Source organism: Triturus cristatus, chromosome 6, assembly GCF_964204655.1.
Source record: "Triturus cristatus chromosome 6, aTriCri1.1, whole genome shotgun sequence".
Taxonomy (NCBI): domain Eukaryota; kingdom Metazoa; phylum Chordata; class Amphibia; order Caudata; family Salamandridae; genus Triturus; species Triturus cristatus.
In genome coordinates, this window is record NC_140589.1 from 865,580,551 (window position 1) to 865,600,983 (window position 20,433).

The 20,433-nt window shown below is 44.2% G+C and overlaps 1 protein-coding gene across 1 annotated transcript in view; it reads right to left on the reverse strand.

The window, feature by feature from the left end:
* PLG (plasminogen) overlaps positions 1-20,433 on the reverse strand; it is a 300,429-nt gene that overhangs the window by 159,773 nt on the left and 120,223 nt on the right. Inside the window, exons 8-9 of the mRNA XM_085611450.1 lie at positions 8,060-8,222; positions 3,030-3,157 (exon numbers count right to left, since the gene is read on the reverse strand). Coding sequence (XP_085467576.1) covers positions 3,030-3,157; positions 8,060-8,222 — 291 coding nt within the window. The remainder of the gene's footprint in view (positions 1-3,029; positions 3,158-8,059; positions 8,223-20,433) is intronic.

Below are 20,433 nucleotides of genomic sequence, written 5' to 3' on the forward strand. Positions count from 1 at the left end.
GAACAAAAGCAACCCCAGACTGGTTTCGGACTGGTTAGGCTTTGTCAGTGAGGAATAGTTAGGATCTGGGCATACCCGTGGCCACGTAGGGTGTAAAGTCAAAGACACAAATGGTGATGGGCCTTTGTCTAGAGTGGCGGAGTGGACGAAACATTATGGGTTTGAATGCTAACCTGAGCAATTGCCAGTGGTTAGATATTTTTACAAGCATTCCTTCCAAAAAATTCAGCATGTATTAGGGTTGAAAAGTGATGGACTGAAATGTGATCTGGGCTACCTCCAGAGGCTGAGAATGATTCATGTGTTCCATTCATCACCTTGTTGTTTGTTGAATGTTTCAAATATGGCATATGAAAACTGAACAATCCATTGACATTTTCCTGTTCAAAAAAGTGTTGTGCTCAAGTGAACCGGTGGGAAAATGTGACTTTATGTAGGCATTCTCCATTTAATCTCCCACCCTGCATTTGCAAACCATTGTAATGGCAGCAATTATATTGGAATCAGACTAAATTGCTCGCTATGGTCAACATAATTGTTAACTGAACTACTTTCTGGCCAAAAAGATGATGGTCTAATCTGAATTCATCTCATGTCTTTTTGACACAACCCCAATGGACAAATTATGAGATATGGGAAACAGCGAGACAGGAAGTGTACCTTGCTAACTATAAATTGTCAGTCCATTGCTCTCAATGCAACACTTCAAAAAGAAATCTAAGAACTTCTGTAAATACTGTCATCAATAACTTGGCGTTGTTCTTGTCTAGATAGCTTTAGAACAAGAGATCTATTGATTTAATCTCAATTGTTGTACTGACCCTTGCCCAATACCCATCTGCTGTTCCCTTCATCCTTAAAACCTGCTCCAGATCTTTGCACATAAAAGCCTTTTACCAATTGGTGTTTAACGCTGCATTTCAAATCTCAGCTCAAACCTTTGTAGCACAAGTGATATAATACATCCAAGAAATGCCTCCACCATTTCCAACTGTGCACGTCCTACTACCTCTGTGGTTGGGATGCCCTAGAAAAGGCACACAAGTTAGCATAAATCCCCCTGCCATATTCACCGATGATGGGAGTCATCAATTTGAGCCAAAGCTCATTGTTGTTCTAACCCCATGACTTCTATGGTGCAAAACATCTCCTGGCCCCAGAATTCTTCATCATACAGGAGCCATGCTAATCCCCCAAAAGTGACTCATCCCATCATGGTGATGCCAGGATTTTTCACTAGTGCGCTGCTGCAAGCTGGTAAATTTACACGCAAACATGGTAAACACTGCTGCCCATATGTCTATGTTGGTTAAATCTCTCAGCCCTCTCCTCAGCTTTCAAGCCTTCCTTTTATTGTTGCTTTTTAGAAGAATTTGAGTATGTCAACATATTCACTCACCCAAATTTTCTTTGTTCCACGATTCCCACCAACCACCAACTTTCTCAGGTTCTGAGCGAGTCCCTCATGAGCATTTACAACTATTCTGACCAAGGTCCCTTCATTCAGTGGTCCGTCCTATCAATGCCTGCCTTGTTTCCCTTATTGGTGTTGCTGTTTTTCTTAGCAGGCTCTTAGAGGCCTGTAGCAGGCCATTCTCCTCATGATAATGTTCCATTGTTTATCATTTGAACTCTCCTGCTTTAGGTGGTGCCTCCTCCATGGAATTACTACCTTGAATGCCATGGTTTTGTCCACTGTGTAGAACTCACCACCAATCCTGAACATTGCAGCTCTCCATCTTCCAAACTTTTCCCATCAGTGGAATTGTCCCCTTACTCCTCGATCTGATCATTGCCAACAACCACGCAGCCCAACAGCTGACCCATAGCCTTCATGAGAATGGTGGGCCCAAAGACCTGACGTAGGTTTGTGACATGTTCCGTGACCCTCATCCAGAAATCTTGCTTCATTTATTAGTTCAAACGCCATACTATTCTCTGATAAGCAACAGCTGATAACATAGCTCAGCAGGTGAGCTAACATATGGTCATTGCAACTCATTACCTACAGTAGTCCAGAATTGTGGCTTTACCAATGCTTGTTTCTAAACGTGTTGACGGTATTTTACATTCTCTGTGCGATGGATATTGTGTAAAATATTACCCGTAAATACTGCATGACAAATGTAGAGACCCGTCTCCTGGCAAGGCTTGTAAGAATCCTTGTGTGCTCGCTTGCATTGCAGATTGCTACTACGGTGATAATCTCCTTCCTCTAGAGGGCACCCAAGTGCAAAGCCTTTGGGGCATGCCCTTCTCTGTTTTGGTCACTCTATGATTGGAATGGTGTACCACCCTCTCTTCGTCATACTTTAATCATGCTCCGTTTCATAAATCTCTTAAAATCGTCTGTTCTGTTATTTCCGGAGTAGGGTTTATTCTTCCCGCGTGGCCTCCCTTTTCTCCACTCTTTCTGGCCTCATTTCCTTCAGTTCTTGCACCGTGACGCTTTTTGTTGACCGAGGGCTACATATGAAATCACATTCTTTTATTTGTATCTTGGCTGCACACAGTATTAAATAGGTACCACTAGAAAAACGTAATTAATTTTTCTCACAATTATTGATCAGAAAATCATGTATGAAGCCGTCATCATAAAAAAAATATACTAAAAATAAGGCTGTGAGGCACAAAAGTGCCGCATCATGAGCTATATGTTCTAATCAATTGTGTTGCTATCACACTGTTATCTCATCGGCTCAATGTCCCTTCGATATCCGGTGGCGCCATGTTGCTTGGGATCCATGCCCGTTTCTTTTAGCACTTCTTTTCATCCTTTGCGTTATTAATATTTGAGGGGTGCCACCTGAGCTCTCCCTTCCCTATACTTTAGATCCCCCTTTTTAACCTTAGTAGTAATATTAAACCAGTATGAAAACAAAAGGAAAATATCCCAAACATTAAGTGACATCACGTGCCCCTGTTGCCATATATACATATGTGCAGCACACGTGTGCATAGCACACACTTAACTATCATGTGATTACATATTGGATGCTGCAGTGAATCATTCTAGAACATTCACTTACCTTCTGTCGGTGGCGACTCCTCACAGCTGGGGATCTTGCAGTACTCCCATCGTGTGGCCGCATCGGTTGTGTAACACCAGGGCCTTGTCTCCCCATCTGGGTTCCTACAATAATTCTTGTCTAGGCCCCTGAAATAGAGGCACTTTTGGTTAGAAACTTTCAACAATCACTTTCAATTAATCGTTTCAGTGGGTACAGAATACAGGACAACTCTCTGCTTCAGAGTTTATCTTTTAAAATGATTGCATGTATTACGACATGGACATGAATTGAGGTACACGTTTAATTTGCCGATAAGGAGTTTGCCATGAGAAGAATAGCCCATGCTCCTGTGCAACCACTATCACCATAGGTGAATTCCCCACAGGCCACAGTGAATGCAAAATCCTTATCCCCTTCTTGGCGAGGAAGGGGTCAGAGTGGTGCTGAAACCATTTTTAGAGGCATGGCTGCATACAATCATCACCAGCCTTCCTGCTAGCCAAACCCATCGAAACATCAACCAGGATGCAAGGCAGCCTCTTTCTCTCAAACACAAGGCTGGCCGGTGGAGAATGTGCAGCCTCTCCTAGCCTCATGATGACAAGACACAAAGTCCCAGGCTTTAGTCCCAAGAATTCAGAAGATTTTCCATAATTATACAAATATCCTTAACACATTATATGCTGGCACAGGAGTGGTGCATATTTGAAATTCGTGGGAACAGTGGGACAGTGGACCACACACTTAGTTAAGCTAGGGTGCAACGCCTGGATCCGTTACCCACGGATGTGAAAAAGGAGAAGCATATAAAAGATCTACACCTTGCTGCTCTTTTGTCTAATGTATGTTTCATGTTATTGTCTCCTTAGTAATTGTGCCCCCTCACCCTTAATGGAGACCTTGAGATCCTAAAATGGACGCTGAGATGCTATGCCACCAAACCCCATTTTGCTCACTCCTTAGAACATGGTAAGATTGGCTTATCCCCAACTAGAATATTTAATTGAATTTAATTGTAAGCCCCTAATAAACTGGTAATGCATGCACCCAGAGCCTGTAAATTCAGTGCTAGAAGTGGGACTGCATCACTTATTGTGTCACCCAGTTAAGCAGCCCTTTAAACATGTATTATGCCTGCCATTACAGCCCTTGTGCAGTTTTAAACTGCCATTTTGACCTGGCAAAGTAAACCTTTATCCCGGCCCGCCTTTCCTTTTCAATACATATATGTCACCTCTAGTGAAGGCCTTAGACAGCCCATAGGGCAGGGTGCATTGCATATAAAAAGTAGGACATGTAATTTTAAGTTTTACATATCCTGGTAGTGAAAGACTCTTAAATTCATTTTTCACTACTGCAAACTCTACCTCTTTTATTGGATAAAATTGGATTTTTGTTTTTACATTTAATATGATGTAACTTCCAAATGGGAACAGGTAACCAGTTCATGTTTGGTCTCTTTGGAATTGTAATGAAACATCCTTTCTTATGGTAATGCTGAATTTTAATTACAATTTTGAAAATGCCACTTTTATAAAGTTGACATTTACATGACTTAGCCATCTAGTGCCTGTAGCCTGGCTCTGGGTCACATGCCTGGGTTTAGCTTTGTGTATTCCTCCCTGACAGCTACACACAATAGAGATCTTAGGTGTGCCTGTATGGGCCATCACTGGCAGGATGGGAGGAGGGAGCTGGGCACAGCTACTTACTTTGAATAGGCTGTGTCCTGCCTCCAAACAAAGGGCTGCCTACCCCCGTAGTTAGTGTGGAGCCAGAGTGGGGAGGCAGGAAGCCTTTGCACTTCAATTGAAAACCTCTAATAGCTCCTCCCACTCCAAAGGAAGGCCTAGGTATAAATATTGGTTCCCAGACATGAACTCGGCAGTTCGCTTCTGGACCTGTGGAGAATCTGCCAGGAAGGACCATAGAGTGAGTCCAAGGACGAGTTGGCTGGCCTCTGCTGTGAGGGTTCTCTCAGCGCAAGGATTCCACATAGACCTCGCAGCCTGCATCATAACTGCTGCCGGTGGAAAGCTTACCCGACGCAGGCCCTTGCATCTCAAATCTCTTGTTGACAGCAGCCTGAATGACGCACGTTCTCATATCGCAGCGTCACAGCTCCTCGGAAGCGACAAATCCCCTTGATTGCGCAACACATCCTCAGCACCGGACTTTGCATCACAAGCCCTTGTCAACGGGATCTGTGATGAAGCTGCAGGACCTCGCATTTCAGCCTCGCTGAACCTCGGAACCGACTTATCTCCTTGGCTGTACAACACATCCTCGGCATCGGATCTCCCAATGCTCCGCAACTAGGATTTAGGGTACTCTCGTTTGGCAGTTCTGTGTCCTTATAGCTGGCCTATGCTCCTTCACGGTCGGCCTGAACTTGTGACTTTGTCCAGATCCAGCCAGATGTCCACAGTTGGCGCTTTGTGCACATAGAGATGTATAATGATACATGTATCTGGTGTTTTTTTTTATGTCCATAGTAGAGTAAGAGCGCATAGTTCCTGCTTCTTGGTTTCCAAATTACTCTCAAAACCATTTTGAAGGCTTGCAGTGGCACCTAGCTGAACAAAAAATTATCAATGGTTGTTTAGGTGATAAATGAAGAAATGTGGTCTTAGCTCTTTCTAAAATGGAAAAGTGAAGCCTCAGCTGAACCACAATGTTGTACCGTAGCCCTAGTGCATAATTTGAGAAGGAGTGTTCTTGGTCTTCTCTTCATCGCATTTCTTGTTTTCCAATTTCGTAATATTGTGGCTCCATATGTTGCACTGTCCTCCAAGAAGATGTGATTTTTTTGCAAGAATCAGATCTGATGCCAAGCAGTTTGTGTTGTCCTCATGATCAGGTCTTGAAACAGAGATCATTCTCTCAATTTGAAAAGATTTTTAAATAGAGTTGGGTGTTATCATCTTATTTTTGACTCATGGTTGCTGGTAGGACTCCAAAGAAGCTCCATTTAGAAAGTAAGATGATGGTGTGCTCTCCAAGCCACAGCTCGCTGCTCATATCTTATGAAACCCTCTGAATGTGTTCCTGTTGGTAGGAGTGTATCTGTATTTCAGTAGGTATTTTGGTTGATAGGGTCAAAGGCTGCTGACAAGATAAAACAGAAAGGAGGGTCAACTTTGTTGCTGCATCATCTGAAGCCTATCAGTTATTAAAAAGGAAGCTGTCATTGATTTCATTTTGCAGTTTCAAGGCAGATGCGTCCTCAGTGCTTTTAGATGTAGGGTAAATGTATTATTAGCTAGCAGGTGGTTAAGATTATATGATTTGAGATCAGTATCTGGAGAATTTCTCTGATTTTGAGTGCACTGAAAAAGCTGCTTTATGAAAGAGGAGCCTTGATTATGAAGAGCAGTGCTGTATTCACTTCTCTGTAGAGGCTGTTCTTAATGATGGAGGGCAACAAATAGCCTTCTTGTGTGGTAGCTTTAAAAGAGATGAAAATGTCAGTGACGCCTAAATATGAAAGCATCTGATCTTTTTGATCAATGAAGAAAGGATTGATGGCATGGCACTTCTCTGTTGAGCAAAATATTGCTGATCCAGCATTGGGTTTATGCAGTGTTGGTGGCTTTGAACAGGGCTACCATTCTGTTGGAGGAATCTTTGATGAAGGGCTGATAGTAGACAGCCTTTGCACTGCTGATGAGGTTCTTTTCTGCGGAATGGAGAGGCTTCAGTTTAGACAGGTCTTCTGGTAGGTGTTGTGCCATTTCTTTTCTTTTCTGCTTTTGTTTCAATATGAGAAACTTTAGGGGGCAAAAGACGTGGTACTGATCTTTATGTTAGTGTTGAGCATGCTGAGAAGAAAATAAATATTGGCAGTTTACGGAGGCAAAGATAAAGGACGTAATTGACAGTTGTAATGGGTTTGTGCATGAAGCAGGACTATTGTTATGTGGCTGGTTCAGGCTGACTGTAATAGATGGCTGATGTCTAGTAGATGAATATTGTGTTTCAAAATGGACAGGCAAGCCTACAAGGAATAGCAGCTGGTATTCGATGGTTGTCATGGTGAAGAATACTTGGTTGAAGATGTTAACTTTGGAATTAATGGCTTAGTGATGTGTCACTTGGTGTTTACACTATGAGTTTGAGGAGAGTGTTCTTCATCCAGTTGGTGGCAGCATCTCCAGGAAGAATGTGGTCCTTGAGGAAGATGTTGTTGGACTGGGTAATGGATGATGTTATGGTGCGATCTGTAATTTGCTCCATGAAGATTTTGCTTTCCAAGGGGTTTTGCAGGAATAAGGGAAGGCATGTTTTTCATTGTCCAGACGGTGATGCACAAAGTGAGGAGCTTGATGAATGTAAATCTGATGTATTACTGCAGTAAAGAGGAATAGGAGAACTTGTGAACAACAGTGATATCTCTAGCTGTGTGTGTAAATCATATCTCACAGATCTGCAGTGAATGGGCTGCAATGCCTGAGGCAGGAGGTTATCCAGATTGTGTGTTAAAGAATATCAGAAGCAGTGGCTGTTGAATACAAAGGGTGTCAATGGCAAAGGAGACCTAGGTAGGACTCCCATAGTGGAGCAGAAATTCAAAAAAACTAATAACAATGGTGGAAACTACAATTGACACAATCACATGGCTCCTAACTCAGTTGTCACTTCGATGCCACACCGCCAACCTTGAACTATGTGATATGACAGTCACTCCAATGGGCACTCATTGAACTAGACCAGTTATATGCTTTAAGAAATAGCCAAAAGGCAGCAAATATTATACAAGAATCCAAAATGAATAAACATCAGCTGGAAATATTTTTTATGTACCTATGACCAATTAATGAGCTATACAATTCACTTGTAGATTTGCAAATATGACCAGTTTTCTATATGGTTTCAAAATCTTATTAGTGAAGCACATTTAAGCAATGAGTGGAGGGTTCCCACAATCACTTTTCTGCATGATGGTTATGGCCCAGAAAGTTCTGTGTTCAATATCAGACTTGGGATTCATTTTCTTCAAGATTAAACCCAATCCTAGTTATCAGAAAAAAGGAGATGGTTTTTCTTACTTGCAAGGGTAGTTTTCAGGTGTCCTGCTATGCACATGCGGGCTTTGAGAGCTCCACGCTTGGCAAACTTTTCCAGAGACGGTCACAGCTACATTGCCAACATATGATTGTCCATTTCCTGTGAGGCATTGAAGGCCTGGGGTCTCAGGTTGAGGTTTGGTGGCTAATGGAGAGAAAAATAGTGCAAGGAAAGAAAACCGGTTAAAGACATTCACAAAGCCTTGGTATTGTTTGGGTTTAAACTGTATTTCATTTAGAATTGGGCAAAATTGTATATCTAAAAAATCTAAATATATGTTCATTTTTGCTATGTATATGATAACCACACCATTTGCAAACAAATCAACTGAGTAGTTTGAATGCTGAGACAAAATGAACTAGAGCACAATAAAAGGGACAAAATCTGTTGTGCCAGGAGTGGGACAATGTCATTGGGACAGTGCAGGCAGAAAAACATTTTTGTATGTATTTTTATTTAATTTTGTTTTGTAAGTGTGAGGCCATTCTTTGAGTCACACTGCAACGTGGGGCAACTAGCTCTCAATTTTGACGATTTCTGGTTGTTTACCTCTGATGTTTTGGAACCATATACTAATGTACTTCCTTTTTGTTTACTCCTATTTAGCACTATGCTCTCACAGGGATGTGAAACTGAGAAGCTTATTCAAAGAACTGAAGTGAGATTAGACTCTCAGTTTTTTTTTTAAAAGGCTGCACGTGCGCTTGTGTGGCGCTGCGTTTTTTGCACTGTATCCACAGGATTTTACAATGGTAAGTAAACAGTGACGGCTCCTCCAGTGAGGCGGAGGAGCGTCACCCCACTGCTTTTAGCAGTGGAAAAAAGAGGAACAACAAATGATAATAACTGGATATTATCATCATTTTATTTGTTCTTGTGTCTTTGTGGGGCGGGGGCTGCTTTGCTCTTAGAGCAGTGAAAGGAGTGGTGGCACTCTGTAAAATGCTCATGAATCTATGACCGGCCCTCTCTGGTCAGCCAAGCAGTCATGCACACTTTGCATGTTCTCCATGCAGGCTACATTACAGCCTGCATGGCGAACATGCCCAGGCTGCCTTTCCCCATCTGAGCGCCAAACCACGGTTCTCAGACCAATGTCAATGCTGAATTGCAACATAGTGTTCGGTCAGAGGAGCCTTGCCGCTTCCTCTTCCGGCTGGAGCGGAGTGACAACGATGAGGGACAACGCGGAAAGACGCGAGGAGGCAAGTTTTATTTTTATATCAACACTCCCGATCCGTGCCAGCCTCTACTGTAAGTAAATCTATACAATGCTTAGAGACATGCGACCTCCCCCATAAAAAACTGAGTGAATAACACCCCCCCCCCCCCCCCAAAAACAGTTTACATAACAGTAATAGCCTATTAGTTCAATGTCGAATTAATTCTTCATCTTGGAAAAAAGGACTTTAAGATCACATATGCATAACATAGGATACACAATATTAGGATAGCTAATCAAAACCTGAAGTTTCCTGCATCTTCTTAGTTTGTTTTTCTTCCAAGGTATGGAGATTCATATTTCCTTTCTTGTTCATGACCACCAGGTTTCACTAGGAGGTGACGGACAGAAGCAAATGACATCAGACCATCCACTCTAAACAGGATGGATTGTCTGATGCCCTTACTCCGTTTGGACATTGGAGTACGTTTTCTAATGGCAGTGCAAACCGGGCACTGCTGTTGGAAAACTGAAGGCCTGCTTGAGGCAAAATAGAGCAGGCAACTGATGGTTGGGTGGACAGGGTTGTCCTTCATGGTAGTGGCAGAGTATCCTGTACGCCAAACTCTAAATCAGGCCCCCTATCTTTAACAGTTTGTGTTTAAGACAAGGTGCTGTGGTACCATACCCACTGCAAAGGATAAAGTAATGGTTATAAGGTTTCAGTTACAGAAGTTAGGTTTCATTGTGTTGAAGATGGCTGTTGATTTAGATGCACCTACCATGAAACCTTGCAGATTCGGTAAGTTATCAACCAATGAAGGAAGTTCCCACCCCAAACTTGTCAGAAAACCAATCTTCCGTATTTATCAGTGATTCACTGATCTTCATTGAGGTGACCAGGGTCCAGTCTGAGTGCTTGGCCAAGACATGCAATCAACATAAGTCCAACTGTCAACTAACAACTGGACTACTGGTTAGGGGCTGGAATTGCTCAAGTTGCTAAAAAAACATGTCTACCTCTTTTTTTAGATTATCATCAGCTCAGGGACCCGTATCTTGGACCCCGTCAGTCGCAGTCATGATTATCTAGTGATGAGGGCAACCACAGCCCAAGGCCATCATCTATGTCTACCAATGGTGCTAAATAAAACCTGGGTACTATGTTTGCATTGGAGATTCAAATGATGGATATCTACAAAACTGCTTGGGTTATAGTGGTAACTCCAACAGTTCCTGCAGCTACCCTAATTGATCCCTATGCCACGGGGTAAGTCATCAAGGAATCATCAGGCACTTGGGGAACATGTAGAAGGTTGGATTTAGGCTCACCATGGCAGGGACAGTGACATGTACGAAGCAGGTTTACCCTTGGTGTTGGCTTGAAGAAGACTGGCTTTGTTTCGGTCCAGATTACATTGTGCTATAGTTTTTTATTCATAGTAAACTAGCTAGGCGTGACCTTATGCCTTCGGGGCAGACACAGTCAGACAGGCTGCCACAAACAGGTCCTTCCAAGCAATTGAGTTGTGTTCTTCACTGAAGGTTGATCACTCTTCCCTGGAGATGCAGTCCAGCAGCTCACACAGCAAAGGTAGTTCTTCCTCTCCACATAGCTCAGGAGCAGAGCTGTCAGGGTATTTTTCACACTTCTTCACAGTCTGTGTTAAGGACAATGATAACCAGCAAGGGTTCCACTCCTGTGCTGTTCCTTTTTATCAACCACAATGTCATGCGAATGCTTTTTGGATGATGAGAAAACATTGAACACTGTACTGATTACTGGGGTCACTACTTATGAGCAGGCTTGACCAATCACGTTATTTGCAATTTTCAAATCAAGCGGGGCTCTGTAAATTATGGAGCACTGTGAGCTTGTGACAGGTCATTTATCACTACAGGTCCAAGAAACTACATAGATTTTGGCAGCATTTGGGGAAGCCCACTTAATCCATATTTTTTAGTTCATGTCACATATCATACAGCCAGTGACTCATTTAGTCCTTACATGGACTTTCAACCCAACCATGTCTGTGCAGCATTACTTCCATAAAAATAGAAAAATCATTCTCAGCCACTCTAATAAACAGCGTAAACAGACAATACCAAGCCATTCTTTCTTTTTTACTCTCATTTCTAAACATCCATTATTTCCCCCACAATGTGTAATCTATAGTAAATGTTGTATCATAAGTATTCTCTTAAATAGTGAAGGACGATGTCATATATCTGTTTCTATATGATGAGATTCACAGTCACTAACTTATCTTTTGGAACCTTCAGTATAACCAATGTTACAGACTATGCAATAGTTCCTTCATTCCTTGGTGAGTGTTGTGGTCTGAGTAATCATGGTGTGTTACTCCTCTTTCATAACAATATAGGTATCGCACATCTCTATATACAATATGATATAAATTAGTGTTACAAATATAGATAATTATGAATTCATTATTTTAAAATATGATTAAAAAACTTCATTCAATTATAAACTCAGTTTAAACATTTAAATTAATCTTTGAAACTTTTATTAAACAATTATACGTAAATTGCATTAATTCAACACAAAACTGTTAAAACATTTACTAAGTAGTCATTAAAAATAAAACTGTTGGTGAGGCTGTTTGCTTTTAAATTATTTTTTAAAAAGGATTATTTATACATCACATTAATATATGTAATTGAATATATTATTTAATACACATTCAAGTTGATGAGGTAATGAGCCATAACATTTTATTTTATCAATTATAGGTTGAAACTAAATATTTTAAATAATTACATTTATAGTTTACATTAAAATATTTGTAATAGGTTTTTGAGGAGTACCAAACTTTAATTATTTCCACTATACTATCCAATAAGAGATCTCTCCCACGGTGGGGGCTCCATTTATGTGTGAAAGGTGCACTTGCTCCCCTGATTTGAAGAGGTGGAGACATGAAAGTCCACACCTCGTCTGTACTCAGAAATGGTGAACAGCTAAAATGTTTAGAATTGCACACAGATGTAGTAGTAAATATGCACGTTAGTAAACATAAACATATATATTTACTATTATGGTTAGGCCTCATTGAATCTAGATTTTGATTTCCCATCTGGAGAATTGCTTCTAAAGCTGGAGTGTTGTTGTGTTAACCTCAGAGTGGACCTACACCTCTGACCCTCGGTCTAGGTCCACTCTCTCCCCACAGTTCTGCTGTGCCGTCTCTTGCCTCCAGACCCCAACCTCCTCTTTGGGAGGTTCAAGGCTGCTGGCTGCTCGTGCGCCTGCTGCCCGCTCCAACTGGGACCAAACTGCCTGCAACCAGTGTAACCTTTCTCAGCTGGTTTTTTTCTTATTTTTTTCCCTGTTGTGCCACTGTTATTGTGCCCATCTGTGTCTTGCTCTAATTCCACCACTGTTTTTATTTTCTCTTGCCTACCTTTTCCTTTCGTTGCTGCTGCCCCTGCGGCCCCCCCCAGAAGTCCCCACGGAATTCCCCTCCGGAATTCCCCCCACAATTCCCCCGCTCCCGCCTCCCAGCCTCTCCTCCCTCCCACCTCCCCTACCTAATGGCCATCCGTGACCCGACCGCAGCCAGCATCAGGAACCCTGCACCTCCCACTACCCATCGCTATGACACCACCACCCTCTTTGCACTCAATCCTGGAAGACTTAGGGAATGCCAAAAGGCCTCGCCGAACACGACCGTCCTGCCTCCACTGCCGCCAGACCCTCACCGCCACCCCTGCCTCCAACATCGCCGACGCCAGCACTGGCGACACCCTAAAATGCATCCTCCTCAACGTACGCTCCGTACACAAACACGCCATGGAAATCTGGAACCTACTCGACTCTCTCTTGCCCGACATTGCCTTCTTCACAGAGACCTGGACCAACGCATCCTCCACCCCCGACATCAGCACCGCCATCCCAGACGGATACAAGATTCAGAGGAAAGACCGCCCCAACCACCCAGGAGGGGGCCTCGCCATTGCCCACAAGAGCACCCTCCGCCTCACCACCTCCAGCTAAACCTTCCCCTCCGCCGAACACCTGCACTTCCACATCCAGACCACCCCCAAAGCCACACTCTGAGGAAACCTCGTCTACAGACCCCCCAGCCCCCAAACACCCTTTGCCACCACCATCACCGACTTCATCGCGCCCCATGCCATCGCTTCAACAAACTACTTACTCATTGGAGACCTGAACTTCCACCTCGACAACCCCAGCGACCCCAACTCCACTATCCTTCGTGACAACCTCGCCAGCATCGGACTTAAACAACTTGTCAACACACCAACCCACAGAGCAGCACAGACCCTCGAACCCATCTTCGCGGCAGGAAACAGCTTCCAATTCAGCCAAACAACGCAGCCGCCATGATCCAACCACCACTGCATTCACTTCGCCGTCAACAAACCCAAGGCACCCAAACCAGCCCCACGCCTACCACGAAGGAATTGGAGCCAGGTTACCGACGAGCAACTTAACTTCACCCTCATCCGAGGCAACCACACCTGGGCACACAACGCAAACGACGCAGCCAGAGAACTCCACACCTGCATCTCCAACTGCGCAGACAAGCTCGCCCGCTATGCAACCCTGGCAGACAACGCCCCAGGATAGCCACCTGGTTCACCACCGCTCTCCAAAAAGCCAGACGCACCTGAAGACGACTGGAGAAGAACTGAAGAAGCACCAAGACAACCAAAAAACAACACCTACAAGGTCGCCATGACAGACTACCACAACCAGATCAGAGCCACAGAGAGGAACTTCATCCACAACAAAATCCTGGCCAACTCCACCAACTCCAAGGAACCTTTCAGTGTCATTCAAGAATTCACCAACCCATGCAACGAAGCCACTGACATCACCCCATCCCAAGACCTCTGCGACAAGCTTGGAACCTATTTCCACCTCAAGATCAAAAACCTCTACGACAACTTCCTTGACCATCCACCAGGTGCCACAGACGGCCCCCCACCCCCAGAAACAACAGCCAGCCCACCATCTCCAACTGGACACCGATCACGGCCAAAGAGACTACCTCAATCGTGAAAAGCATCCAATCGGGGGCAACCCCACCATACCCTGCCCCCCTCACATCTACCACAGAGCCGCGGCTGCCATTGCACCCGAACTACAACGCACCATCAACACCACCTTCGAAACAGGCACCATCCCAGACGACTGGAAGCATGCAGAAGTCAGACCCCTGTTCAAGAAGCCCACAGCTGGCCCCACCAACCTCAAGAACTATCGGCCAATCTCGCTCCTCCTCTTCGCAGCCAAAGTTGCAGAGAAAACAGTCAACAGGAAACTGACACGATTCATTGAAGAGAACGCCGTACTCAAACCATCCCAATCCAGATTCCAAAGCAACCACAGTATAGAGACCGCCGCACCCTCCTGGACCTAGGCCACTCTGCAGCCCTCATCGTACTCCACCTATCAGCGGCCTTCGACACCGTCTCGCACCGCACACTAGTTGGCAGACTACACGACGCAGGCATACAAGGAACAGCCCTGGACTGGATCCGATCATTCCTCACCGGAAGAAGCCAAAGGATCAGACTCCCACCCTTCCTCTCTGACCCCACGAAATCACCTGCGGAGTCCCACATAGTTCATCACTGAACCACACCCTCTTCAACATCTACATGGCCCCCTCGCAACCATCGCCCGACAACACGGCCTCAACATCATATCCTTCGCCGACGACACCCAGCTCATCCTCACCCTCACCAAAGACCCCACCACTGCCAAACTCATCTTCCAGAGAGGAATGCAAGACGTCGCAGTCTGGATGACCAACACCTGCATGAAGCTCAACAAAGAGAAGACAGAAGTCTTCATCCTCAGTACCACCACTTCTGCATGGGACAGCACCTGGTGGCGGACCACCCTCGGAAGCCCACCTACCCCCTCAGACCACACCAAGAACCTCGGCATTGTACTCAACTCATCACTCACCAGGAACCGACAGGTCAACGCCGTCACCTCCAGCTGCTTCAACACCCTCCGCATCCCCCCTGAGTCAAGGAACATAGTCACCCACGCACTCATCACCAGCAGACTGGACTATGGAAACACACTCTACGCTGGCATCAACAAGTCCCTACTCTAAAAACTCGAGACAATACAGAACACCACCGCCAGACTCGTCTTCGGCATCCCCGACACAAACAAAACATCCAACACCTACAAAGTCTCCACTGGCTCCCCGAGGAGAAAAGAGTCACTTTCAAAATCCTCACTCATGCCTACAAATGCCTACACAACAATGGACCCAAATACCTCAACGACAGAATCAACTTCCACGTACCCAAAAGAAACCACTGATTTTCCAACCTCGCACTGACTGAAACCCCGCGCATCCGCAGAGCCACAGCAGGCGGAAGATCCTTCTTTCACATTGCAGCCAAGACTTGGAACGAGCTACCGGCAGACATCAGACGTGCCCCCTCCCTGAACACCTTCAGGAAGACCCTCAAGACCTGGCTCTTCGGCTAAACAGACCTGCTCCCCCCCCCCCCCCCCTTCAGTGCATTGAGACCCTCACGGATGAGTAGCGCGCTTACAATTCCCTGATTGAACCTCTGGGGAATTCACCTGGGATACTGAGCCTGGTGCTTGCAGCTCCATCTGAATTGTTGAAAGAATTCTGTAATGCCTCACCAGGAGTATTGCTCTTACCGTTAGAGGTGACCTCTGGTAAATTGTGACTCAATTTTGAAGCTTAGTTTTAGGTCTAGCTTAGCGAAAGCAGTAGTTCCTCACCAGCGTCATTCGAGTCAAACAGTTTAAAATAAATATGCATGCATAGTTACATACAGAGGGGCATACAGAGGGGCTTTTGATCCGCCCTTGTCTTATACTGGTATGTTTATATTTTGCTTGCATGCATCTCAGCCTACATCATGCGCCAATGGGTCAAGCAACTTCAGGCATTGGCACACTTGTAGAGTGAGTAACAGCATTTTGCCTGGTCAAATGTACACATCCATCTAAAAAGAAAAGCCCTTCTGTGCCAACCCTAATGGGCCAATAATTTACTTTACATGTGCTTTATTCTTTACATCCTGTAGCCTTGTTAGAATGTTCAGTTATATTTGTGTGTTCAAACTGTCTTCAGGTTACAGTAATTCAAAGTCATTACTATCTTTTTATTGCACCAATAGGAATATTTTCCTCTGATGTGTATTAAAGCAAAAAATATTTGTGCACCTGCTCTAAGTATGCCTACCTGCTAGAAATAATCATTGTAGTTCCATTAAAATGCTATGCAATAGTTATTATATGCTTAATGTTTTTCTGCAAGCATGTGGCCCTCAAGAATACTACATGATTTCTTTGTTTTCTTTTTGAAGCATATGACTAGTCATGTAATTCATCCAAGAAACTTAAACAATATATAAAAAATGAATAATAATAATAATAAAGAGTAGTAGAGAAGTCTGCTGTGTTAGTGATATGCCTTAGTACGACCAGACCACAGAGATAGAGCTGGGTATGAGTGGAACCATTTATATGCCAGCCTATGACATCCAGTGGTGGCTTGTCCCCTAAACCGGAGGAGCGTCGCCCCACTGAGATGAACGGAAAAATAAAATGATATTAATGCAATGTTAATAACATTAAGTTATCATTTTATTTTTTCTACAGAGTCCGAGACAGATTAGGGTGGGGCAGGACTCGGCTGTCTTCATAGGGAGGCGGAGTGGTTGCTGCACCATAAGTGCGTATGAGATTTTGGTAGGTCATCGTGGACCGGCCAAACCGTCATGCTCGCTTAGCATGTTCGCCACCCAGCTGTATTGCAAGGCCGGGTGGAGAACATGCACAGGATCTCACTCCCTGTCTGAATGCCGAACAAGGGTACTCAGACCAATCAGGCTGATGACAGAGGTCATGATTGGATATAGGAGTCTGGGAGCCTAAGTGCTTCTGCTTCCCGAAGATTACAGAAGATGAGAGAGAAGAGGCAGCGACTGGCAGGTAAGTGAGCTTTTATGTTCTTTATTTTTTATTCTTTTGTAATCCTCACCCCTCCACTGTACCACTACATTTCCCTAGCGCCGCTCCTGATGATATCAATATGTTGAAAAGTTATACCAAAATCTTGGGCAAGCCTTAGTTTTCAACGGAGGAATACCCTTCATTTGGCTCCACGCTGGCAAACGTCTGTCCCTCTGAATGGTACATTACATTACCTGATCATCCCTTGAACTAACTATAAACACATTTCACATGGAGAATGCATCAAATTAATTTGACTGTTTCAGGCATAGCCAGAAATTCAAGGGAACAGAGTAACCCAAGCCCCTGTTTAAGCTGGGCACATGATTCAAAAGCTTGTTTTTAAGGCCCTGTGAAGTCTATTCCACTCCTTTTGCCAATGTGTGCTGCCAGGATATGTGTCCCACTCTCTAAATGCTCTTTTTACCCCCTGTACCATGCTTCTAGCATTTGATTGTGCAATGACCTTAGGTAATAAGCATGTACACCCCGACCAGTGTGTGTAATATAATGTATTGTCCCACATCCAGACTCTTTTGACCCACACTTAGCTCTCTTGTAAACCAAGCCCCGACAAGCCACATGGCACTTTGCACCCATGGCTCCACATCTAAGTCTTTGGGGTTGATTAGGATGGCAGGCGGACTTATGTCTGCCGGCCACCCTATTGGAAACGGGAGCGCCCGACAGGCTGTTGGCGGTCCCGACATAGACATTACAATGCAACTGTCACCACTATGGTTGCAATTACTATATTTTGCATTGCTCCCACCGCAATGCAAAATGGGGGCACCTGACATATCCCTGCAGTGTACTCCTGTGTTTTCCCTGACATATCCCGGCGCCTGCCACATGGTGCAGGGATGGTGTGCCCCACAACCCACAACTTGGGGCAAGGAGGGCCCACTACAGGCCCCCAATGTCCCTTTTGGCCTGTCTTTTCACCGCCATGAAAGGGCAAGCAGAAAGGAACATCGTAATGCCAACAGTGGTGCCTGGCAGGCACGACCACCATTGTAGACATTACTCTGCCTCCAAGGTACCCGTCGGATCCATGGTGGTTGGTCTTTACAACCGCCACACATCCACCCGCCATCCAAATGTGGTGGGCGGAAAAGATTATTGCCATGGCGGTGGGACCACCACCAACGAAATGTCGGTGGCGGTCCCACCGTCACCGTAATCAGCCGCTAAACTTTTAATCTTTGCAATTTGTAGTTAGGTCTCTGTGACATTAAAACGCTGAACCATCTTGAATATTTAAATAAAACAAGTTAAACTGGAGCATGTTTATAGAGAAAGACAATGGGAAAACGTTAAATTTGTACCAATAAGTGAGGATTAAATTATATCTATAATCCACTAGGGACAAGAATTAGGCTGTGTGCATTGGCCTGTTCGCACTCCCAATTTTTCCAGAGGCTGAGATGGCTGCTGGATTACCAATAGTAGCGCAGATTAGGCTGACGTTAGAAAGGTTCCTTCAGTAATACCTGGGCACAGAATCCAAGCAATGGCTGATGTCCTCCTGGGCGGCAGCAAGGACTGTTGGCACGGTTGTGCCAAGGACACGTGGAATGCGTCCAATGAGCGGCTTGACTTGCTGGGGGGCGTCCTCGTGCACATCATGAAGCAAAATGTCTTCAGCTGCTCTGCTCGACTCACCATCGGCTGTAGTCTCAAGACCTCGCAGAGTTCCAGTGAGCCGTGTGATGCCTCCATAGCACCGACGATTCTGGTGGGGTTTCCTGCAGTAGTGTTCCTCTCTGCCTGCCGGGCAAGGTGTGTAAGGGAAGGATGGCCTCTGGGAGGCAGAAGAAGATGGGAATATTGTCTGCCCTGTGTCAGCCATGCAGGAGCGACGCCATTGCGTTGTGAAGATGGGTCGTGTCTACAGTGGTGAGAGTTTTTCCCGGGTTTACGTTTTGGCATAAATAAAAATGTTTGAAATTTACTAATTTTGCAGAATATGACTGTAAACGATGTGCTGATAGTTTTTTCTTTTTTTTTGGTATATGTTTATTGAGAAGTACATGTCAGTTTATAAACAATACATAAAAAATAAAAAAGGGAGTATAAACAAATCAAATTATGGCCACACAATAAATTACTATGAAATGTTACCTTCTCAGATTTTTAAATATAAAAAGGATAATACAGATATCAAAAGATACAATAGTTGAGGCACTCATAAAACCTGGAAAGGAGGAAATAGGAGTGCTGATAGTTTTGCATTTAAAACGACATGAACATTGGCTTCAGAGATGAGTTTTATAACATGTTTTATACAGGCCACATTTAGCATTTTCATTTAAAATTGATTCTGTACTGGGGATTAGATTTTCAATGCAGCTCCAAATTGCACCTGTTTTATACCCCTCCCATCACGGAAATCATGTATTTCTCTTTGTGATTTTCTTTCCATGGGGTAATATTTATTTTGCAGACCCACAGGATGCAGATATGTATCTAAAATTTATTTTCCTCAAGCCAACCTGTTATGAATGGAGCCTGTTTCCAGGTGTCCATTAGTGACAACAAATGTAGTTATGTGAGTTGATGCTTGCATAGAGCTTTGTAGTTGACATGTTTGAAACATTCTGTTTATGGGAAATTGTTCTATGTAATATTGTGTGTTGCCATCTCTGGATGAATATGAGGTAGTAGGTGTTAGCAGCAGCAGGAAGAAAAGGGCTAGTGCTAAGAAATCATATGATGATGCTGAATCCTCGGATGTGTTCAATATGGGCTCATACACCTGTAAGTTGTTATTTCTGCTTATTAACAATGCAAAAATGTGTACAAAAAACCCTAGTTTTGGGGTGAGCCAGAAGATGCCCCTGTTCTACCAGGGATGCTGTCAGATTGATGTCTGACTAGAGATTTTCCTGGTAAACATCCTTTACACCGACTGTGTAACAATGCAAGTCATTAGCCCGCATTTGTTACTCTGCAGCACCTTTTACAACGCAGGGCTTTACACCGCAAGCCATTACAACACATTCTCCATTACAACGCCCCGGGGGGGTTTGACCAATAAATTGCGTTGTAATGGAAAATGTGTTGTAATGACTTGCGGTGTAAAGCCCTGCGTTGTAAAAGTTGTTGCGGAGTAAAAAAATGCAGGGTAATGGCACGCGTTGTAAACGCGTGTGGAGTAAAGTGTCATATTCGATTTTCCT